The sequence below is a fragment of the Teleopsis dalmanni genome, chromosome X (assembly GCF_002237135.1).
Source record: "Teleopsis dalmanni isolate 2A chromosome X, ASM223713v2, whole genome shotgun sequence".
NCBI lineage: Eukaryota > Metazoa > Arthropoda > Insecta > Diptera > Diopsidae > Teleopsis > Teleopsis dalmanni.
This window is the reverse complement of record NC_051848.1, coordinates 23161145-23187178: the sequence shown is the minus strand read 5'-3', so window position 1 is coordinate 23187178 and position 26034 is coordinate 23161145. Positions and strand designations below refer to the sequence as shown.

General features: G+C 26.9%; 4 protein-coding genes across 4 annotated transcripts; 2 read left to right on the top strand and 2 right to left on the bottom strand.

Annotated features, from left to right (window-relative positions):
• The first annotated feature begins 627 nt into the window (after positions 1-627).
• On the top strand, positions 628-7107 carry LOC119662217 (probable cyclin-dependent serine/threonine-protein kinase DDB_G0292550). The gene is made up of 4 exons (XM_038071793.1): positions 628-792; positions 5871-5972; positions 6032-6295; positions 6364-7107. Exons 2-4 carry the CDS (start codon positions 5882-5884, stop codon positions 6879-6881), a joined length of 873 nt encoding a protein of 290 aa, XP_037927721.1. The 5' UTR covers positions 628-792; positions 5871-5881; the 3' UTR covers positions 6882-7107.
• An 8138-nt stretch (positions 7108-15245) lies between these two features.
• Positions 15246-15774, bottom strand: LOC119686998 (neuropeptide-like 4). Its single transcript, XM_038101133.1, has 2 exons — positions 15666-15774; positions 15246-15551 (listed from the first exon to the last, which is right to left on the bottom strand). The coding sequence occupies exons 1-2, from the start codon at positions 15675-15677 to the stop codon at positions 15375-15377; spliced, it is 189 nt and encodes a 62-aa protein (XP_037957061.1). The 5' UTR covers positions 15678-15774; the 3' UTR covers positions 15246-15374.
• Positions 15775-19354: 3580 nt separating this feature from the next.
• Positions 19355-19883, top strand: LOC119687024 (neuropeptide-like 4). The gene is made up of 2 exons (XM_038101166.1): positions 19355-19463; positions 19578-19883. The coding sequence occupies exons 1-2, from the start codon at positions 19452-19454 to the stop codon at positions 19752-19754; spliced, it is 189 nt and encodes a 62-aa protein (XP_037957094.1). The 5' UTR covers positions 19355-19451; the 3' UTR covers positions 19755-19883.
• Positions 19884-20131: 248 nt separating this feature from the next.
• On the bottom strand, positions 20132-25968 carry LOC119690235 (GATA zinc finger domain-containing protein 4-like). The gene is made up of 4 exons (XM_038105252.1): positions 25701-25968; positions 24599-25639; positions 24358-24503; positions 20132-21086 (listed from the first exon to the last, which is right to left on the bottom strand). Exons 1-4 carry the CDS (start codon positions 25729-25731, stop codon positions 20991-20993), a joined length of 1314 nt encoding a protein of 437 aa, XP_037961180.1. The 5' UTR covers positions 25732-25968; the 3' UTR covers positions 20132-20990.
• Positions 25969-26034: the final 66 nt, after the last annotated feature.

Genomic DNA, 26034 nt, shown 5'->3' with positions numbered 1-26034 from the left:
AAATATTCTTATGCACCGAAAGTGTGTTCACAAATTCTTATTTAGTATAGAAGAGCAAAAAATACACATAAGTGACAAATAAAATATTAAGAATGCAAGAGGGGAAAATAATTAAAATTGCATTCTTCGCGGTAAACAATTTTAAAAGTTGCAATATCAAAGGTAATCAGGGAAAATTTAAGAGGTTGCAATAACCGAGGAGTTGCAATATTCGAGGGTTGCGTTAATCGAGATCATACTGTGTTATCATTATATATTTACTATTATAAAATGTTCATTATTATTACATATTGTTATTATTATTATATATTGATGTTATTATCATTTTATATAATAAATTCTTATTATATTATATCATTTACTACTATTATTTTATACATCATATAGTGTTATATATAATACTACTAATAATTTATTAATTTTCTTAAAGAATGTCTATTGGTATTACTATTATTGGGAATGCTGTTTTTCTTTTCCTATTGGTAATACATCTTTTTTTTACATTGATGCCATTTTAAATGTTATCGATGAATCTGAGTTAATCATCGCTTGTTAAATCTATTACATTTTTTCTGATATAGTCGGCAATATTCGCATTCTCACAGTCTCTTTTCGACTGTTGGCGTGTTCGAGTATAACTAGTGTTATCCGTAAATTTGTGATTTACTGTGCTAACCGAGTCTCCTTTCAAGTCAAATTTTTTAGTGTTTGCAAATCGCTGAATTAATAAAGAAAGGATATACTTTATCCAACAATAGAAATTGCATCATAGAACCAATTAAGGATACCAAGGTACGCTGTTCGTTGTTTTGTACAAATTTTTGTTTCTATATATATATATATATATATATATATATATATATATATGTTTATATATATGTTTATATATTTTATCACATATAATATTATATTTTATATGTAAATGATATTAACATTATTGTAACGAAATTATAATGAATATAACATTTTAATACACTGATAGGCTTGCTTCCATTATTAGGCTAGATATATATTCAATATATGTATTCTATACATATATTCAATATATGTATTCTATACATATATTCAATATATATATTAATCTATATAATAGAATAAAAAATAATGTACATTTATAATATATTGTAAAGTATATAATATTTAAATAATATAAGTCGACAAGGCATATTCGTATATATATATATATGTAGATATTTTCTGAACGACGCCGTATACACAGACTCACAAATATTTTTACAAATGGCGGCACTTAAAGCAAAATCAATTGTCTCCAATTACGTAACGATGCAATATGAAGCATTTGTGTGCAATTACATAAAATATTTTATTCCAGTGAATTCAAATAGATAGTATTCAAATATTTGATATTTTGTAGATAGTTGTACATACTGTAACATATATTGTGTGAACAAAACTTTTTATTTATGCGAATATTTTTTGTAATAAAATAATTAATTTTATTTCAATTTATAAATATATACATACATATATATATGTATATAAATATATATAACTCATACACAAACAATAGACCCAGGTATTACCATTCAAAACGGCGTATTACCATCAAATATTGAGGCAGAGCTACACATTAACGCAGACGCCGTGTAGCACAAGCAAAAATATATATACATATATATATATATAAGTATATATTTTTTGTTTTTTTTATATGCGTCAATATTCGGTGGTAATACGTCATTTTGGATGGTAGTGTCTGCGTCTGTTGTTTGTGTAGGATGTAATACCTGTACATGAGTTCTAGAGTTCATATTGTATTTGCCGGACTATTATGTATGTTACAGAGATTCGGCATATTGATTAGTATATGGTGTAATGTCCATCTCGTCGAGTGTTGTCGATTATTTTTTAAAGTATTGATTGTGTTAAAACATAAGTATTACGATAGATTTCCAGTAAGCTTTTTTTTTTAAATTTTCAATCATATTATCATATTAAATTTTTTGTTTCTTCTTTTGTAATTTTTATTTATATGTTCACTCAGTGTTATGAATTATTTTACTTATGCACTATAAGTTTTAATTGGGATCAAATTATTTGACACAATTTTCCATGAAAATATTAAGAGAATATGGATTCACAATATGAATTGAATATGGAATATGGATTCCATTCAAGTATTTTTAATTCGTTACACATCGGTGCACAATTATAACATGACATTCTAACATTTCCAAGTGCATTCATCTGAGTATGTACATTTGCATTAACCTCAACAGATAACGTACTATGTATTATTCTGCAGTTAAATCCGTTCTATAAAATTTGTTTTACACACTAGAATTCACAATGAAATAATGTTCATTTGATCCCGTAATTAACCAGCAATAACAGTTAGACAGAAACTTATTTAGTCCTTCCTCAATGCAAGTCATTGCCATACATCGAATGCACCGAATGCACCGAAAGCACCAAAATCACCGAATCGAAGAAATAGTCGTACATGCAGAAGACATACTCGTAAGACTACAGCTCACCTAGTGTGAGTTATTCAAGTAAAATTATTCTAGAAACTTCATTTTTCATAACTTCACTGTAAAATAAATGTACAAAAAAAAAAAAACATATAATTTGATTGCAACACAACCTGTGTCCGATGTGCATATTTACGAATATGTGAAGTATGTGAAGTGGTTGATCAAAGCATGCAACAACCTTCAATCATATCTGGTTCTATATTAATTGTAGTTACTCTACTGTGTTATTCAGAGATAAAGTTAGATTAAATTGCACACATTCGCCTATGTTAACCGAGTCTCCTTTCAATTCAAATTTACTTCTCTTCAAACGAAGACTGCACTTATTTCCGACCGCTAACAGAACTTGACGTGAGAATTTCCTTTGCACAGCCAGTACCAAAGTTTGCATATTCCATATGCACAGCCTGTGCTCTACCTATAGCTCTACCTGTACCCGTACCTGTATCTGTAACTGCATTAACTGCACACATAAACGAGTGTGTGTAAATTTGTAGCTCGAAAAAATTCCTTAATTAAGTAAATTTAAGTAAAATATTTAAAATAGAATTCACCATAAAACGTATAAAACGTAGGTTAAGTCCCCCATGCATATTCATCTTATTAACAACTAATAAAAGTCACGCTTTTACTTCGTACCATACTCGTATCTCATTTAGGACATCGTACAAATTAAATATGTTGCCAATTACATACTAGGAACTAGTTCAAACCTGCCAGTGGTGTAGCGAATGGTCAATGAAGAAAGGTGTATGCTACACCCTCTCAGTTAATAATAGATCATTTGCTATAAAATACTTACTACGCCTTTGCAGTCAATTCGTGTGTACTGAGATTTTGAAGCAATTTTTTTTAAACTTTATTTTCCAACCGAATCACTTTGTATCTAGATACTCATTCGTCAACAGCTGGGGTATGAGATCAGACAAAGCGCTTCCAACTACAAATACAGTTACAGCCACAATAATATACGCAAGAACAGGTCAAATATACATCCACGAGGAACACATAGAAACACCCCAAATGGTTCGATTGCACTAAAATTATATAAAATATTTTACAAAAAACTGAAAAAGAAATATGTATTATTGTTTTTTTTAAGTAAATTAAAAATTATTACAAAAAGAACATTTATAAAATTATGTTAATTATCCACTGGACATTTATCGTCGCTAAAAACAAACTTTACCAAGACTAGGAATCATAGCCTAACCGTGCCCTCATGTTACATCTAAGGGATGGTATATTTCTTTACAGATACTGCTTCTTTCATCTATGAAATAAAAAAAAAGATTTCTAAAATATTTTGCGATGTTGTAGATCTTCTGTAATAGTCACTGACTCAAAGACACTTTTTTGGCGCTGTTCGAATCTGTATTATTTCGAACTAAAATTTCTTTACAACTCCATTTTAGATACTAAATCAGTTATAAATGATATGTTAATAAATAAAATGCAAATTTAATTAATATTATATTTATATTTGCTTTCCAATAAATATAATATATCATAGTCTGCAATGAAACAGAAACTTTTATTATTACATATATGAAAAACCAAATCTAAGGAGTGATAAAATATCTCCCTGTTATTGTAGGGTATTTTTTGATTGTAAATAGGAACCATAGCAATTTGGAATATGTTCCACAAATAAAATTCACTTCTTCGTCTACACATTTTGGGTTCCAATTTAAAGTGGTTCATCTACGTTCTATCCACAATGATGTGGATTTGCAATGAATCTCATTTTGAACACATCATAAAATTTGTAAAACAATCATAATTGGATACATAGGTTTCATTATTGATCGAGTGTTAATACGAGTATTAACCGCGGTATAATTTAAGTCATTATCAACTTTCGTATATATGAATTATCTCTTCATATATTATAATAGTCTTAACATATCAAGTTGACTGTGACAATAGAAACGCTTATGTTCCAACAAGACCATGGATTTTATCAATCACATCAAAACTTATTTGCATTTTTGATGGTTTTGCTATTGATTTCATGATCTCGTCCCTTATTTATATTGTTCCAGCACAGAACCTTTATTTCATTTGCAATATAACAAGTAGCAGAGAATCACAATTTTGGTATATATTTGAACACTTATTGGTATAAAGATGTCGATGCACGTTTATTGGTATGAAGATGTCGATGCATTTTAATTCCTCATTTATTTCCCGATTTATAAAAAAAGTTTATCATGATAAAAGACAACATCTTTCCATTTATCCATTTTCGATCGTTATTTTTTTTTAATTACTTGCTTCAATAATTAATCGGATCCACAATTCCATGGATTATTTTAGTAATAATGCCATTGAATGGAGAAGCGCATTTAAAATATAAATTTTCAAAATGAAAACCACCTAACTATTTTTTAGTTGCGGTCGAGTACTTACACAATAAAGATCAAAAATCCACTCACACACGTGCACTCTGTGCTACCCTAGTAAAATTGTAACGTCTAACCAATTTATTTTTTCAATAAATCACTGCATCTTTGTTTTGGTGTACCCACGATATAGCAGAACTTTCACAATCGAAACTGTTATGATTCGAAATTTCTCTAACTCACCACAGTTTCTCGTTTCCTTCAAATTAAAGGTGTAAGCTATATTATTAACCTTTTGTAATTCATATTAGTTTTCGTCTTCCTTTACTTCTATAGTTCAAAGTTTTGGAAAACCGACTTCTCTAAATCCATGTCTCACTGTCTCACTGGAGCCAATAAATTCGTATTTATATTTATATATAATAAGATTATATTAATATTTTTTAATATGAAATAATTAATATTTATATAATTAGTTGTGTATAATATTAAATTGATATAAATCAAAATATGAAAATATTTTATGTACCTCATCATCATATAATATGCATTGATGTACATATGTGTATAAATATGTATATATTTAAATTATTGTTATTTAATTCGAAAAGTTAAGAAGTAAAAATAAAAAACTCTATTAATCAAATTTTTTTCCCTCAATCCAAGCTCCATTTTACAAGTGGGTTTGCTCTTCCTTTGGGATCCCCGATTAATGAGGTTCAAATGTATAACATAAAACCTCAATCACAATAAAATTTTACCAATAAAATAACCTAATTTGTAGATACATAGATAAATATCTATCAGAAACATGTTAGTGTTTCAATATTATCACTTTAATCCTTTAACGTCCAACAAAAAGAATTATATTGAACCCATTTTCTCTTCAACTTGTCTTTTAGTATCAAGTAATTTACCAATGAAATGAAAATTTTATATTGATATATATGATAGTGTTGTTGTTGGATAGTTCCTTAATTAGTAAATATTTAATACTTTATTAAAAATTTCTAAATTATTTGTTTAGATAATTTAAATATGCCTGGAGAGAACCGTCGCCAGTTCTACCACTACGGAGTAAATCATAGATACAATCCCTATCGTGGCAGAAGAGGACGATTCCGTCAAGGTATTTATTAATATATATTTGGAAATAATTCACTAAACATATTATTTATTTTTATATAGCGCGAGGTGCAGGTGTACGCCATCCTTCACGTCCTTTCTTTTCTCCTCAACCACCTCCATTTCGACCAACTCTATTTAATCAATATCAACATGAACCAACGCAGCAATTATTCCATTCTATGCCTTTTAATTCAACTCTTCCATATACTGATTTGTCTTCTCATCCCAGTTCTCAGTTATATAACTCTCACCCATTTTATCAAGTTCTTGAATACGGAAATTCTAATCCAAATGTGCTGTGCTTGCATGGTCCGGACCCATATCGTAAGTATATAAATGTATGCTAGTTCATATATGAAATATATGTCTATTTTTATATTATTACGTTTTAGATGCCCAATATTGGCAAGGTAATAATAATGCACAATATATGCAAATGAATGGAGTTGATCGAAATGGCTATTTTGGAGCTGATAATTATAACCCTCAAGCCAATTACATGATGGGTAATAATAATATGAATACGGCAGGTTCATCATATCCAGCTCAATGGAATGCTTCCTATCATGGTTATGGTGGACACGCACCATATTCCTTTAATAATAACGTTAACCCTTATAATCCATCTAACAATTTTTACCAAACTTTGCAAACAGTAACAGCAACGTCAAATAATCCACACTTTGTTACGCCCGATAATATAAGATCAAGAAATACTTACAATACCGCTTATCCAAACCAGTCAACTGCAACTTATCCCGTAAATGGGTCAAATCCTTCTCACTTCTATGGATGGACACGAATGCATGGTTTACAAAATAATTTCGTTAATGGAAACAATTACCAAAGTGCCGAAATAAACGTAAGAAGTATTAATAGAGAGTTCCATAGCAATGCAAACAACATCTAAACGACAAAATATTTGAAAACAAATACTCAATAATAGCGTACACCTTCCTGTAATAAATCCACGGTGCAGGAAAAATACTTCACATACTACAAAATATCTTTAGTTCGGTATTTTGAATAACTCAAGTTTAGCAAATCCAAATGTCAACATGTATTTCCTTCATTCATTCATTACGTAAAAGTAATTTAGATTTACTAATTTTAATTTAGATATAACTACCTAAAGTTTAGAATCAAAAAATAATTGTAATTCAAAAATATTCATCAATAGTTATGCAATAACTATTCACCAGTTGTTAGAATACTATTATTTTATGACTATATATAGTCGTATCTATAGTAGTAGTCAGTAGTCAGTAATATTAGTTGTAAGAATTAGTTGTTAGAAAGTACTAGTCAGTAATACTAGTTGTTAGAATACTATTGTTTCTATTATTACATTTTGAAACAAAAAACTAAATACGATTTAATATAGTTCTATCTATAGTAGTACTAGTCAGCTATAACAGATATATTATCTTAACAAATTACTAACATGTTGTGAAACTTATATCTGACTATAAGTAAAAAATAATTGTAAATTCTTATATATCCACAACTTGTTAGAATACTATTATTTTTATAACATTTAGTAAAAAAACTAAATACGACTATATATTGTCTATATATAGTCGTATCTATAGTAGTAGTCAGTAGTCAGTAGTATTAGTTGTAAGAATTAGTTGTTAGAAAGTACCAGTCAGTAATACTAGTTGTTAGAATACTATTGTTTCTATTATTACATTTTGAAACAAAGAACTAAATACGATTAAATATAGTCCTATCTATAGTAGTACTAGTCAGCTATAACAGATATATTATCTTAACAAATTACTAACATGTTGTGAAACTTATATCTGACTATAAGTAAAAAATAATTGTAAATTCTTATATATCCACAACTTGTTAGTATACTATTATTTTTATAACATTTAGTAAAAAAACTAAATACGACTATATATTGTCTATATATAGTCGTATCTATAGTAGTAGTCAGTAGTCAGTAGTATTAGTTGTAAGAATTAGTTGTTAGAAAGTACTTGTCAGTAATACTAGTTGTTAGAATACTATTGTTTCTATTATTACATTTTGAAACAAAGAACTAAATACGATTAAATATAGTCCTATCTATAGTAGTACTAGTCAGCTATAACAGATATATTATCTTAACAAATTACTAACATGTTGTGAAACTTATATCTGACTATAAGTAAAAAATAATTGTAAATTCTTATATATCCACAACTTGTTAGTATACTATTATTTTTATAACATTTAGTAAAAAAACTAAATACGACTATATATTGTCTATATATAGTCGTATCTATAGTAGTAGTCAGTAGTCAGTAGTATTAGTTGTAAGAATTAGTTGTTAGAAAGTACTTGTCAGTAATACTAGTTGTTAGAATACTATTGTTTCTATTATTACATTTTGAAACAAAGAACTAAATACGATTAAATATAGTCCTATCTATAGTAGTACTAGTCAGCTATAATAGATATATTATCTTAACAATGTTATGAAACTTATATCTGACTATAAGTAAAAAATAATTGTAAATTCTTATATATGCACCAGTTGTTAGAATACTATTATTTTTATAACATTTAGTAAAAAAACTAAATACGACTATATATAGTCGTATCTATAGTAGTAGTCAGTAGTCAGTAGTATTAGTTGTAAGAATTAGTTGTTAGAAAGTACCAGTCAGTAATACTAGTTGTTAGAATACTATTGTTTCTATTATTACATTTTGAAACAAAGAACTAAATACGATTAAATATAGTCCTATCTATAGTAGTACTAGTCAGCTATAACAGATATATTATCTTAACAAATTACTAACATGTTGTGAAACTTATATCTGACTATAAGTAAAAAATAATTGTAAATTCTTATATATCCACAACTTGTTAGTATACTATTATTTTTATAACATTTAGTAAAAAAACTAAATACGACTATATATTGTCTATATATAGTCGTATCTATAGTAGTAGTCAGTAGTCAGTAATATTAGTTGTAAGAATTAGTTGTTAGAAAGTACTAGTCAGTAATACTAGTTGTTAGAATACTATTGTTTCTATTATTACATTTTGAAACAAAAAACTAAATACGATTTAATATAGTTCTATCTATAGTAGTACTAGTCAGCTATAACAGATATATTATCTTAACAAATTACTAACATGTTGTGAAACTTATATCTGACTATAAGTAAAAAATAATTGTAAATTCTTATATATCCACAACTTGTTAGAATACTATTATTTTTATAACATTTAGTAAAAAAACTAAATACGACTATATATTGTCTATATATAGTCGTATCTATAGTAGTAGTCAGTAGTCAGTAGTATTAGTTGTAAGAATTAGTTGTTAGAAAGTACCAGTCAGTAATACTAGTTGTTAGAATACTATTGTTTCTATTATTACATTTTGAAACAAAGAACTAAATACGATTAAATATAGTCCTATCTATAGTAGTACTAGTCAGCTATAACAGATATATTATCTTAACAAATTACTAACATGTTGTGAAACTTATATCTGACTATAAGTAAAAAATAAATTGTAAATCTTATATACCACAACTTGTTAGTATACTATTATTTTTATAAACATTTAGTAAAAACTAAATACGAACTATTATAGCATGGTCTATATATAGTTCGTACTATAGTAGTAGTCAGTAAGTCAGTATAATTGAGGTTGTAAGAATTAGTTGTTGAAAGTACTTGGTCAGTAATACTAGTTTGTTAGAATACTAGTTGGTGTTCTATTATTACATTTTGAAACAAAGAACTAAATACGATTAAATATAGTCCTATCTATAGTAGTACTAGTCAGCTATAACAGATATATTATCTTAACAAATTACTAACATGTTGTGAAACTTATATCTGACTATAAGTAAAAAATAATTGTAAATTCTTATATATCCACAACTTGTTAGTATACTATTATTTTTATAACATTTAGTAAAAAAACTAAATACGACTATATATTGTCTATATATAGTCGTATCTATAGTAGTAGTCAGTAGTCAGTAGTATTAGTTGTAAGAATTAGTTGTTAGAAAGTACTTGTCAGTAATACTAGTTGTTAGAATACTATTGTTTCTATTATTACATTTTGAAACAAAGAACTAAATACGATTAAATATAGTCCTATCTATAGTAGTACTAGTCAGCTATAATAGATATATTATCTTAACAATGTTATGAAACTTATATCTGACTATAAGTAAAAAATAATTGTAAATTCTTATATATGCACCAGTTGTTAGAATACTATTATTTTTATAACATTTAGTAAAAAAACTAAATACGACTATATATAGTCGTATCTATAGTAGTAGTCAGTAGTCAGTAGTATTAGTTGTAAGAATTAGTTGTTAGAAAGTACCAGTCAGTAATACTAGTTGTTAGAATACTATTGTTTCTATTATTACATTTTGAAACAAAGAACTAAATACGATTAAATATAGTCCTATCTATAGTAGTACTAGTCAGCTATAACAGATATATTATCTTAACAAATTACTAACATGTTGTGAAACTTATATCTGACTATAAGTAAAAAATAATTGTAAATTCTTATATATCCACAACTTGTTAGTATACTATTATTTTTATAACATTTAGTAAAAAAACTAAATACGACTATATATTGTCTATATATAGTCGTATCTATAGTAGTAGTCAGTAGTCAGTAGTATTAGTTGTAAGAATTAGTTGTTAGAAAGTACCAGTCAGTAATACTAGTTGTTAGAATACTATTGTTTCTATTATTACATTTTGAAACAAAGAACTAAATACGATTAAATATAGTCCTATCTATAGTAGTACTAGTCAGCTATAACAGATATATTATCTTAACAAATTACTAACATGTTGTGAAACTTATATCTGACTATAAGTAAAAAATAATTGTAAATTCTTATATATCCACAACTTGTTAGTATACTATTATTTTTATAACATTTAGTAAAAAAACTAAATACGACTATATATTGTCTATATATAGTCGTATCTATAGTAGTAGTCAGTAGTCAGTAGTATTAGTTGTAAGAATTAGTTGTTAGAAAGTACTTGTCAGTAATACTAGTTGTTAGAATACTATTGTTTCTATTATTACATTTTGAAACAAAGAACTAAATACGATTAAATATAGTCCTATCTATAGTAGTACTAGTCAGCTATAACAGATATATTATCTTAACAAATTACTAACATGTTGTGAAACTTATATCTGACTATAAGTAAAAAATAATTGTAAATTCTTATATATCCACAACTTGTTAGTATACTATTATTTTTATAACATTTAGTAAAAAAACTAAATACGACTATATATTGTCTATATATAGTCGTATCTATAGTAGTAGTCAGTAGTCAGTAGTATTAGTTGTAAGAATTAGTTGTTAGAAAGTACTTGTCAGTAATACTAGTTGTTAGAATACTATTGTTTCTATTATTACATTTTGAAACAAAGAACTAAATACGATTAAATATAGTCCTATCTATAGTAGTACTAGTCAGCTATAATAGATATATTATCTTAACAATGTTATGAAACTTATATCTGACTATAAGTAAAAAATAATTGTAAATTCTTATATATGCACCAGTTGTTAGAATACTATTATTTTTATAACATTTAGTAAAAAAACTAAATACGACTATATATAGTCGTATCTATAGTAGTAGTCAGTAGTCAGTAGTATTAGTTGTAAGAATTAGTTGTTAGAAAGTACCAGTCAGTAATACTAGTTGTTAGAATACTATTGTTTCTATTATTACATTTTGAAACAAAGAACTAAATACGATTAAATATAGTCCTATCTATAGTAGTACTAGTCAGCTATAACAGATATATTATCTTAACAAATTACTAACATGTTGTGAAACTTATATCTGACTATAAGTAAAAAATAATTGTAAATTCTTATATATCCACAACTTGTTAGTATACTATTATTTTTATAACATTTAGTAAAAAAACTAAATACGACTATATATTGTCTATATATAGTCGTATCTATAGTAGTAGTCAGTAGTCAGTAGTATTAGTTGTAAGAATTAGTTGTTAGAAAGTACTTGTCAGTAATACTAGTTGTTAGAATACTATTGTTTCTATTATTACATTTTGAAACAAAGAACTAAATACGATTAAATATAGTCCTATCTATAGTAGTACTAGTCAGCTATAATAGATATATTATCTTAACAATGTTATGAAACTTATATCTGACTATAAGTAAAAAATAATTGTAAATTCTTATATATGCACCAGTTGTTAGAATACTATTATTTTTATAACATTTAGTAAAAAAACTAAATACGACTAAATATCGTCGTGTCTATAGTAGTAATCAGTAGTCAGTAGTATTAGTTGTAAGAATTAGTTGTTAGAAAGTACTAGTCAGTAATACTAGTTGTAAGAATACTATTATTTTTATTATTACATTTTGAAACAAAAAACTAAATACGATTTAATATAGTCGTATCTATAGTAGTACTAGTCATCTATAATAGATATATTATCTTAACAAATTACTAACATGTTGTGAAACTTATATCTGACTATAAGTAAAAAATAATTGTAACTTCTTATATATCCACCAGTTGTTAGAATACTATAATTTTTATAAAATTTTGTAAAAAAACTAAATACGACTATATATAGTCGTATTTATAGTAGTAGTCAGTAGTCAGTAGTATTAGTTGTAAGAATTAGTTGTTAGAAAGTACCAGTTAGTAATACTAATTGTTAGAATACTATTGTTTCTATTATTACATTTTGAAACAAAGAACTAAATACGATTTAATATAGTCCTATCTATAGTAGTACTAGTCAGCTATAACAGATATATTATCTTAACAAATTACTAACATGTTGTGAAACTTATATCTGACTATAAGTAAAAAATAATTGTAAATTCTTATATATCCACCAGTTGATAGAATATTAATATTTTTGTAACATTTTGTTTAAAAATTAAATGCGGCTAAATACAGTCGAATCTATAGTAGTGTTAGTCACTACTTCTTAATTGCATTAGTTATATTTGACTTCCATGTAAAGTATCTTCTAAATTAATGTTAAAAGAAATCAAACCAGAATATGTAAACTATGTAAACTTGAAAATGGATACACAATATAATAAATAAAAATTATAATAAATGTTAATATTATTTTAATAGTCTTTAGATAAATATTCTTAATAAATCCTTATCTTTATCCTGTTCCTTATCCTCATAATCTCTTTAAAAAATAACTTGTTAAATCATTAAAGCCTATGTGTTCCAGTGATTGGTAGAATATAAAATAATCTGCATTTGGTAGTAGTGCAATTTTGATTTTGAGTTAAGTATTTTATAAATAAAAAATATTAAATAATAATTTTTATTTGTATATTAAAAATATAATTTGATAAGGAATGCTTTAATCTCTCAAGCGATTGCTTCGAAAGGCTGACTACTTACATGAATATTATATAAAATATATTATGCAAACATAAAAATATTTGCTAAATTCAATTAGACATAAGTAAGTAAGTTGACAAAGTTATTGTTGACAAAGATTAGTTTTTCTTAATTACGTTCGATTCTTCAATTTATCTGTTATCTTGATCTGCGCTTTTAACAGTCTAACCAATTTTATTTCATCAATTTTTTCTAAATCAAGTACAGATTTGCCTAAAGATACTATCTCAATCCTCAAGCAAGGCTTTGAGAAATTGCTATTAGTGGTTATTTCAATCACAAATAATTACTTTCCAAGCATTATTAACTAAATCCTATTAAATTTCATATACTGTTCGTTTAATAAAATTGATCTGACTTTGCAATTCTATTTTAAATATCTCGATCTTGACACTCTTCAAATAAAAAAAATCGAACTAAGTATTTTATTATTGTTAAACTGATAGATACGATTATTTCTCGGTGTGGTTAAAATATTTACTTAATGCTACTTTCTACTACTTAGTAAATATCTGAACTTAGTTCGTAGATGTAGATGACAATGTTATTTATGTACATATATTCTATATACAATTAATACCTATATTTACGATATCATTAAATATATATCAACATAAAATCTTTATTTCAGAATGGTAAAGCAGATAACGATCACTTTAAAGCAATTAAAGTCTTTCAACTGTTCGGAGAATGGACTACAGGATTTTACTTTGCAGATTTGTATTAACTTTATGAAATCACTGATTTTTAGGCATGAATTTTAGAAAAATTATGCTCACTAGGAAATGTGCTCACTGTAATTGGTTAAACTCTGCCATAATTGAATTCAAGATTGGAATAATCAATATTAAAGTCAAATATGTATGCTTACTATTATAGTTAAATACCAATTCGACAAAATGATCACCTTTTTCAATCTTGATACCGGCTGGAAGTTTTGCAAATACTCTATATGCGAAACCTAGCAGATCCAGTCGTCAAATGGATGAAATATGTTGATTTTATATACTGTGACTAAAACGGGTTCATATTTGTAAATATCCATGTATAAGATTTGCAGATGACATCAAAACCGGTTTTGATAGCCTTCTAGTAACTCCAAAATTATTAATTAGTGAAGGAGAAAGTCCTTCACTCCTTTATAATAATCCTTTACAGTAATTTATTTTTTACATAATTCAAAATAATGAATAATATGGTTCAATATCAATTATGAAATCCAAACCAAACTAACAGATCGCACACTTATCTTGTCTCTTTGTGCTGGAATATCTAAAACCACAGCAATAAACTTTCAATACAATTTCTTGAAAAAAACAGTTAACAACGAGATATCGTCCATATATCAGCGTATGAAGAATCGCGGTCTAGAATAATCGTTTTGAAAATTAATCTCTACTCTAGCGAAAGCCATCGCAAAATCAAGCATTTATTTAAGACTAATAAAAGAAAAGAAAACCACATAAGGATTTTATATTTATTAGGTTATACATAAACTAGTCCACAAAAAATATGTGGAGGATTTTCTCAAGCGGTGACATAATTATATAGCACTCAAGGCGGTCAACTTCGAAGACTACAAAATATCTTTTGATTGAATGATGATTTATTTGCTTTTTTTCTTATAATTCTAATTACTTTCTATTCGAAGTACGTATTTAGTTAATTTTGTTTGTAATTTTTAATAATATAAAGTGGAAATGGTTTTCGTTTCGCATTGATAATGATGTATCACTTAAACGTCAATTGTTTCTAATTGTGGAAATATTAATCACATCATATAAAGAAGAATTAATCATATCATATCATATAAGAATTAACCATATAAAGAATTTATTCTAGTTTCATTGCATTTTTTTTTCACATTTTTTATAATAATTTTTACAACAGTTTTTCATATCTCCAGATTCGTGTTGTGAGTCTCGTTTTCCGCAATCGTAGTATCTCTTCAGAAGTTTTTCTTTCAACCATAGTAGGCATATGGTGATGAATAATAACCGGAATAAGAATATGGAGTACCATAATAAAACTGTGGAGAAGGTACTGGTGCTGGCATTGGAACAGGGTTAGGGTTTGGACTACCAATGGGTGCAGGAACAGCCATGGCAGCAGCAAACAAAGCAGCAAAAAGGACAACCAACTAAAATAAAGAAGGAAATGTATTTTATTAAATAATTTAAGTTATATACTCTTAGTACCTGATAGAAATAAAATAGAAATAAAAGATAAATAAAACAAAATTAAGTTCACTTACATATTTGAACATTTTTAGTTTTGAGTTGTTTTTTTATTTTTTGGCTTAAAGGTACTCAGATACTTTTTGAGTTGAACTGACTGATTTGATGTCAAAATATTGAATACGTCTGAAAGCAAAATCCACTGATATTTATGTCCACTAAAATCCAACCGTTAAAAATACTAATTATCATATTAGAAGTATTTCTGAAATGGATTTATCGATTCGATCTGATGATGTCTTAATTATTCTGCTCGTGCGGGTTTTTTTGATTTTCGACAAGTCTTGCATTCCTAATTATTTCTGGAAAGATACTCTTACAAAACAAGAAGTTAAAATATCTGTAAATACAGTGAATTTTTTTTCAATTCTAAACTCACAAACAATAATAAATATTCGAATTTTATACTGCTTACAAAATAGTTCAACATGGAATCTTATTTTGTTTGGCATGCATGTCATATATCTAATGATTTCACTTTCAACTATAAAGTAAAATAAATTCTGATAAACTAATAAACCGTTTTTCGATTTAATTGCATTTGAATTATATATTATTTTAGAATTTTAGAATTTGATCATCAAAAATGGAATAAGACGAAAACCAACACTCATTTCCTACTAAAACACTTTTTTTAAATAAGCTTAGCTGATGTTTTAACTTAAATCTAAGATACGCCCAACACGCAGCTAATCTCAGAGCAATATATATAATTTTAATATTATATAATAAGTAATGATTATTCTCTTTCCTTTTTTCGAAAATCTGAATTCTTCTTCAGAAGACGCTAGAATTACGGTAGGCCATGGCACTTTCCACAGTCTCTAATTCACAATGGTCAAGTATCACATATAACTCCCTTTGAAGTCTTGAAGTTCGAATGAAAAGTGAAAAGTGAATAACAATAAGGTAACAACATTAACGATATATGCCGTATAAATTCATCTGGATTTTATCCAGTATTTATCCGTTTCCCTTTAAACAGATACTGCATACCATAGTTATTGTATTCTATCTTTTATATATTTATCTTTTATCTTTTATAAATTTGCTTCCGTCCTTCCGTTCTTCCTTAAAATCGCTACACTACTAACAATAGTAAACGAAGAAAGATGAGATTGAAGTAAAAGAATTATTTTTTGGAGTTATTTTTATGAAACTTTACTAATCTATAATTATCACGGACAGTAGCACTACATCACAACATTATGTATTATATTATATATGCATATCCAGTTTAAATCAATTTAATTTTTCGATTCAATAAAGATTCAAATTTATCTTGCATATCTTCCTTTATACGCTAAGAGGTGATGGTCTTCTAAATATTGCGATGTCATTGTATTCATGATCAGTTTGAAAAAATTTCATTTTAAGCACCTACCCAGATATTTTAAAAATACGACTATAATAGAGAGCCAATAAGCCGCTTAATAAAAGTGTATATATATATTTTTATAAATGAATCAGTACACTGTATTTACAATTATTTTATTTATCACTTTCTTGTATTAAATAATTGCTAAAATACGTGGAATATGTTTCTGAATACAGGATGAGATTTTCTCGTATTTTCAGAACCGACTTTCTGGCGAGGTCACAAGTCAAGAGAATTGTTGTATTCTACAAAAGGTTAAACATTATAATATCAGAGATTTGGCTACGATTGATAAGCGCCTGATTCGTAAAGGTAACTTTTAAATGAATTCCTAACAAAATAGTTTGAAAATTTTTAAATTTCAGCTCAAATGGTTTTGAAACTTTATTTTCCAATCGTTTTTTTAGTGAGTCATTCCTGTGATACAGGAATGTGGTTTACATATGCTTCTATTTTAAACAGTACTAATTCTTGGATCTCTTTCTTTTTTAATTTCATTATTTGTTATTTACTAATTCGCTCTTTATATTTATAATTTTATTAAGCTACTTTTCATTTCCCCTCTGAATTTATATTTTCACAAAGGCAACCAGCCTGTTTTGTTATGATTCCATAGGACATCACAATTATTTATTTTACTTTTGTATGTGAAAGCGTAAGTTTCTTATAAATCCATTTTATGTACATATATTTAGATTTAAAATAATTTACTTACACTTAATTCATTCTAGGTTCGGATTGGTTTGAGATCTTCTCTTAAGCATAATTCTTCATATGATCCTAAGAGCTTATGCCTTGGTTCCGGTTGCATTCTATTGGTGCACTTTCGAAGTGAAGTTAACTGATTTTAAATATATAAGGGTTTGAAGCAGTATTATTAAAAGTATTTTAACCTTACTGAACAATTCAGAAACATATTCCACGTATTTTAGCAATTATTTAATACAAGAAAGTGATAAATAAAATAATTGTAAATACAGTGTACTGATTCATTTATAAAAATATATATATACACTTTTATTAAGCGGCTTATTGGCTCTCTATTATAGTCGTATTTTTAAAATATCTGGGTAGGTGCTTAAAATGAAATTTTTTCAAACTGATCATGAATACAATGACATCGCAATATTTAGAAGACCATCACCTCTTAGCGTATAAAGGAAGATATGCAAGATAAATTTGAATCTTTATTGAATCGAAAAATTAAATTGATTTAAACTGGATATGCATATATAATATAATACATAATGTTGTGATGTAGTGCTACTGTCCGTGATAATTATAGATTAGTAAAGTTTCATAAAAATAACTCCAAAAAATAATTCTTTTACTTCAATCTCATCTTTCTTCGTTTACTATTGTTAGTAGTGTAGCGATTTTAAGGAAGAACGGAAGGACGGAAGCAAATTTATAAAAGATAAAAGATAAATATATAAAAGATAGAATACAATAACTATGGTATGCAGTATCTGTTTAAAGGGAAACGGATAAATACTGGATAAAATCCAGATGAATTTATACGGCATATATCGTTAATGTTGTTACCTTATTGTTATTCACTTTTCACTTTTCATTCGAACTTCAAGACTTCAAAGGGAGTTATATGTGATACTTGACCATTGTGAATTAGAGACTGTGGAAAGTGCCATGGCCTACCGTAATTCTAGCGTCTTCTGAAGAAGAATTCAGATTTTCGAAAAAAGGAAAGAGAATAATCATTACTTATTATATAATATTAAAATTATATATATTGCTCTGAGATTAGCTGCGTGTTGGGCGTATCTTAGATTTAAGTTAAAACATCAGCTAAGCTTATTTAAAAAAAGTGTTTTAGTAGGAAATGAGTGTTGGTTTTCGTCTTATTCCATTTTTGATGATCAAATTCTAAAATTCTAAAATAATATATAATTCAAATGCAATTAAATCGAAAAACGGTTTATTAGTTTATCAGAATTTATTTTACTTTATAGTTGAAAGTGAAATCATTAGATATATGACATGCATGCCAAACAAAATAAGATTCCATGTTGAACTATTTTGTAAGCAGTATAAAATTCGAATATTTATTATTGTTTGTGAGTTTAGAATTGAAAAAAAATTCACTGTATTTACAGATATTTTAACTTCTTGTTTTGTAAGAGTATCTTTCCAGAAATAATTAGGAATGCAAGACTTGTCGAAAATCAAAAAAACCCGCACGAGCAGAATAATTAAGACATCATCAGATCGAATCGATAAATCCATTTCAGAAATACTTCTAATATGATAATTAGTATTTTTAACGGTTGGATTTTAGTGGACATAAATATCAGTGGATTTTGCTTTCAGACGTATTCAATATTTTGACATCAAATCAGTCAGTTCAACTCAAAAAGTATCTGAGTACCTTTAAGCCAAAAAATAAAAAAACAACTCAAAACTAAAAATGTTCAAATATGTAAGTGAACTTAATTTTGTTTTATTTATCTTTTATTTCTATTTTATTTCTATCAGGTACTAAGAGTATATAACTTAAATTATTTAATAAAATACATTTCCTTCTTTATTTTAGTTGGTTGTCCTTTTTGCTGCTTTGTTTGCTGCTGCCATGGCTGTTCCTGCACCCATTGGTAGTCCAAACCCTAACCCTGTTCCAATGCCAGCACCAGTACCTTCTCCACAGTTTTATTATGGTACTCCATATTCTTATTCCGGTTATTATTCATCACCATATGCCTACTATGGTTGAAAGAAAAACTTCTGAAGAGATACTACGATTGCGGAAAACGAGACTCACAACACGAATCTGGAGATATGAAAAACTGTTGTAAAAATTATTATAAAAAATGTGAAAAAAAAATGCAATGAAACTAGAATAAATTCTTTATATGGTTAATTCTTATATGATATGATATGATTAATTCTTCTTTATATGATGTGATTAATATTTCCACAATTAGAAACAATTGACGTTTAAGTGATACATCATTATCAATGCGAAACGAAAACCATTTCCACTTTATATTATTAAAAATTACAAACAAAATTAACTAAATACGTACTTCGAATAGAAAGTAATTAGAATTATAAGAAAAAAAGCAAATAAATCATCATTCAATCAAAAGATATTTTGTAGTCTTCGAAGTTGACCGCCTTGAGTGCTATATAATTATGTCACCGCTTGAGAAAATCCTCCACATATTTTTTGTGGACTAGTTTATGTATAACCTAATAAATATAAAATCCTTATGTGGTTTTCTTTTCTTTTATTAGTCTTAAATAAATGCTTGATTTTGCGATGGCTTTCGCTAGAGTAGAGATTAATTTTCAAAACGATTATTCTAGACCGCGATTCTTCATACGCTGATATATGGACGATATCTCGTTGTTAACTGTTTTTTTCAAGAAATTGTATTGAAAGTTTATTGCTGTGGTTTTAGATATTCCAGCACAAAGAGACAAGATAAGTGTGCGATCTGTTAGTTTGGTTTGGATTTCATAATTGATATTGAACCATATTATTCATTATTTTGAATTATGTAAAAAATAAATTACTGTAAAGGATTATTATAAAGGAGTGAAGGACTTTCTCCTTCACTAATTAATAATTTTGGAGTTACTAGAAGGCTATCAAAACCGGTTTTGATGTCATCTGCAAATCTTATACATGGATATTTACAAATATGAACCCGTTTTAGTCACAGTATATAAAATCAACATATTTCATCCATTTGACGACTGGATCTGCTAGGTTTCGCATATAGAGTATTTGCAAAACTTCCAGCCGGTATCAAGATTGAAAAAGGTGATCATTTTGTCGAATTGGTATTTAACTATAATAGTAAGCATACATATTTGACTTTAATATTGATTATTCCAATCTTGAATTCAATTATGGCAGAGTTTAACCAATTACAGTGAGCACATTTCCTAGTGAGCATAATTTTTCTAAAATTCATGCCTAAAAATCAGTGATTTCATAAAGTTAATACAAATCTGCAAAGTAAAATCCTGTAGTCCATTCTCCGAACAGTTGAAAGACTTTAATTGCTTTAAAGTGATCGTTATCTGCTTTACCATTCTGAAATAAAGATTTTATGTTGATATATATTTAATGATATCGTAAATATAGGTATTAATTGTATATAGAATATATGTACATAAATAACATTGTCATCTACATCTACGAACTAAGTTCAGATATTTACTAAGTAGTAGAAAGTAGCATTAAGTAAATATTTTAACCACACCGAGAAATAATCGTATCTATCAGTTTAACAATAATAAAATACTTAGTTCGATTTTTTTTATTTGAAGAGTGTCAAGATCGAGATATTTAAAATAGAATTGCAAAGTCAGATCAATTTTATTAAACGAACAGTATATGAAATTTAATAGGATTTAGTTAATAATGCTTGGAAAGTAATTATTTGTGATTGAAATAACCACTAATAGCAATTTCTCAAAGCCTTGCTTGAGGATTGAGATAGTATCTTTAGGCAAATCTGTACTTGATTTAGAAAAAATTGATGAAATAAAATTGGTTAGACTGTTAAAAGCGCAGATCAAGATAACAGATAAATTGAAGAATCGAACGTAATTAAGAAAAACTAATCTTTGTCAACAATAACTTTGTCAACTTACTTACTTATGTCTAATTGAATTTAGCAAATATTTTTATGTTTGCATAATATATTTTATATAATATTCATGTAAGTAGTCAGCCTTTCGAAGCAATCGCTTGAGAGATTAAAGCATTCCTTATCAAATTATATTTTTAATATACAAATAAACATTATTATTTAATATTTTTTATTTATAAAATACTTAACTCAAAATCAAAATTGCACTACTACCAAATGCAGATTATTTTATATTCTACCAATCACTGGAACACATAGGCTTTAATGATTTAACAAGTTATTTTTTAAAGAGATTATGAGGATAAGGAACAGGATAAAGATAAGGATTTATTAAGAATATTTATCTAAAGACTATTAAAATAATATTAACATTTATTATAATTTTTATTTATTATATTGTGTATCCATTTTCAAGTTTACATAGTTTACATATTCTGGTTTGATTTCTTTTAACATTAATTTAGAAGATACTTTACATGGAAGTCAAATATAACTAATGCAATTAAGAAGTAGTGACTAACACTACTATAGATTCGACTGTATTTAGCCGCATTTAATTTTTAAACAAAATGTTACAAAAATATTAATATTCTATCAACTGGTGGATATATAAGAATTTACAATTATTTTTTACTTATAGTCAGATATAAGTTTCACAACATGTTAGTAATTTGTTAAGATAATATATCTGTTATAGCTGACTAGTACTACTATAGATAGGACTATATTAAATCGTATTTAGTTCTTTGTTTCAAAATGTAATAATAGAAACAATAGTATTCTAACAATTAGTATTACTAACTGGTACTTTCTAACAACTAATTCTTACAACTAATACTACTGACTACTGACTACTACTATAAATACGACTATATATAGTCGTATTTAGTTTTTTTACAAAATTTTATAAAAATTATAGTATTCTAACAACTGGTGGATATATAAGAAGTTACAATTATTTTTTACTTATAGTCAGATATAAGTTTCACAACATGTTAGTAATTTGTTAAGATAATATATCTATTATAGCTGACTAGTACTACTATAGATAGGACTATATTTAATCGTATTTAGTTTTTTGTTTCAAAATATAATAATAGAAACAATAGTATTCTAACAATTAGTATTACTGACTGGTACTTTCTAACAACTAATTCTTACAACTAATACTATTGACTACTGACTACTACTATAGATCGACTATATATAGTGGTATTTAGTTTTTTTACTAAATGCTATAAAAATAATAGTATTCTAACAACTGGTGGATATATAAGAATTCACAATTATTCTTTACTTATAGTCAGATATAAGTTTCACAACATGTTAGTAATTTGTTAAGATAATATATCTATTATAGCTGACTAGTACTACTATAGATACGACTATATTTAATCGTATTTAGTTTTTTGTTTCAAAATATAATAATAGAAACAATAGTATTCTAACAACTAGTATTACTGACAAGTACTTTCTAACAACTAATTCTAACAACTAATACTACTGACTACTGACTACTACTATAGATACGACTATATATAGTCGTGTTTAGTTTTTTTACAAAATTTTTTAAAAATAATAGTATTCCAACAACTGGTGGATATATAAGAAGTTACAATTATTTTTTACTTATAGTCAGATATAAGTTTCACATGTTAGTAATTTGTTAAGATAATATATCTATTATAGCTGACTAGTACTACTATAGATAGGACTGTATTTAGCCGCATTTAATTTTTAAACAAAATGTTACAAAAATATTAATATTCTATCAACTGGTGGATATATAAGAAGTTACAATTATTTTTTACTTATAGTCAGATATAAGTTTCATAACATGTTGGTAATTTGTTAAGATAATATATCTATTATAGATGACTAGTACTACTATAGATACGACTATATTTAAGCGTATTAATTTTTTTGTTTCAAAATATAATAATAGAAACAATAGTATTCTAACAACTAGTATTACTGACTGGTACTTTCTAACAACTAATTCTTACAACTAATACTACTGACTACTGACTACTACTATAGATACGACTATATATAGACAATATATAGTCGTATTTAGTTTTTTTACTAAATGTTATAAAAATAATAGTATTCTAACAACTGGTGGATATATAAGAATTTACAATTATTTTTTACTTATAGTCAGATATAAGTTTCATAACATGTTAGTAATTTGTTAAGATAATATATCTATTATAGATGACTAGTACTACTATAGATACGACTATATTTAATCGTATTTAGTTTTTTGTTTCAAAATATAATAATAGAAACAATAGTATTCTAACAACTAGTATTACTGACTAGTACTTTCTAACAACTAATTCTTACAACTAATACTACTGACTACTGATTACTACTATAGACACGACGATATTTAGTCGTATTTAGTTTTTTTTACAAAATGTTATAATAAAAGTAATAGTAGTTTAACTGGTGGATATTTCAGAAATTACAATTATTTGTTAATTTTAGTCAGAAATGTTAGTTGCAACAAATTAGTAACATAAATATAACAGTTGCGAATACTATAGAATAGTTGTGTTACTTTTAAAGGTGGTTATATCTAAAACTATATCTAAATTACTTTTACATAAATGTACTTTTTTAAAATAAGAATTAATTTCTTAGTTATACAAATAATGAAGTACGTGTGAAAAATGTTGTCGATTAGATCGACTTATTAAGTACCGAATATGATTTATGGCGCTGGGTTAGCTGACGATGAGTAATACACTGTGATTTCAGACGGCATACATTTTCCTTTTCCTTAGTATTGTCAATTTGAGAGTTTTCAATACTTTCGTCTGCACTAGATTCACCAGATCCACTTAATTCTGAAAATATAAAAATTATATATTAAGATATAAACCAAAAGTAAATCTTTTTAAATAACTTCTAAACTCTTTAAAGAAGGAGTTGTTGTATTTACCATATTCTTCCTCCTCACTTGTATCGCTGCCTTCCTCGAGGCTTGTATCGCTTTTAGTTTTGCGTTTAACAATATTTGTATAAAGTTGTGATTCAGATTCTTGGTTAATATTTATGTTGCTTCCCTGGTCCTCAATAGAGTTATCTCTCTGGTTTGGTATATAATTAGGGTTAACATAAATTGAACTCTTCAACTTGACAGTTCTGGAGTAAAATATAGGCCCAATTTGTATTATATTCTCAGTAACAAATTTAATTCTGTCCGGATTTGAAGTCGCAGAAGTATTTTTATTGCGCGGCGGAGTGCTTTCAACAGATGTTAATGTACCTGATGAATCAGGAGTTGAAGTCCGATTATTTTGGTTGCCAGGATCGGATTCTGTTTTTATATCAACATTAGACAAGAACTCACTGAACTCATCACTTTGCCTCATCAAATTAGTTTCATAGTTAATATTATTGCTTTCAGTCATATAGTTTTCGTTGTTACCATAGATCCAGTTATTGTATGACTGGTTTACGTTACTTTCATAATTATTACCATTGATGAAGTTGTCATTTGTTGCTGCAGAATCATGAAACTGGGAACTGTTTGATTCCGTTAAGCCTAAACTTGCAGTATAAGATGCAGTCAACTGATTTGAATGATTAGTATTTACTGAGGTAGGCATGGAAGAATTACGAGTCAATGGATTAGTGTTTGTTGATGTTATGTTCTCAGCGGATGCAATTGTTGAAGATGGTATTGTTTGCGTGGTTTCATAAAAATTTTGAGTTGGATTTATTACAATGTTATTAGAGTTAACATTATTTTGGACTCGATTTGCTGCTTGGCCACTATACCATGGATGCGAACTATCAAATTGCATTATAAAACTTTGAGATCGTTCCATTGAATCCGTCGTATTCATATGCATATTATTCACCGTATAACTGACTTCAGGGTTTTCACATGAGTAAAAATTATTGTTAGCACCCGAAAAACTATTTCCATCTGTTTCATTCATTTCAAAATATTGGTTAGCTTGCAAATATTGGGCATCTAAACATAATAATATGAATATATATTTCATATATAAATTAGCATACATTCATATACTTACCAAATAGGTCAGAACTACGTAAGTATGGCATATTTGGAAATGTAGAATTTGTACATATAGGTACATATATTCGAGGCACTGGAGAAAACTGTGGAAATGGAAATAAATTAGGGCCAAAAGAAAATACGGGATGAGGATGAACTGGGAGAAAAGGTGTCGGTTGGAAAATTTCAGGTGAATGTGGATACTGTTGGTTTTGATTAAATGAATTTGAATGAAATCGAGAAGGTTGACGGGAAAAATAAGAGCGTGGAGGATACAGTTCATCTGGTGCTATATAAAAATAAATAATATTTTTAGTTAATTATTTTTAATTAAATATTAATAAATACCT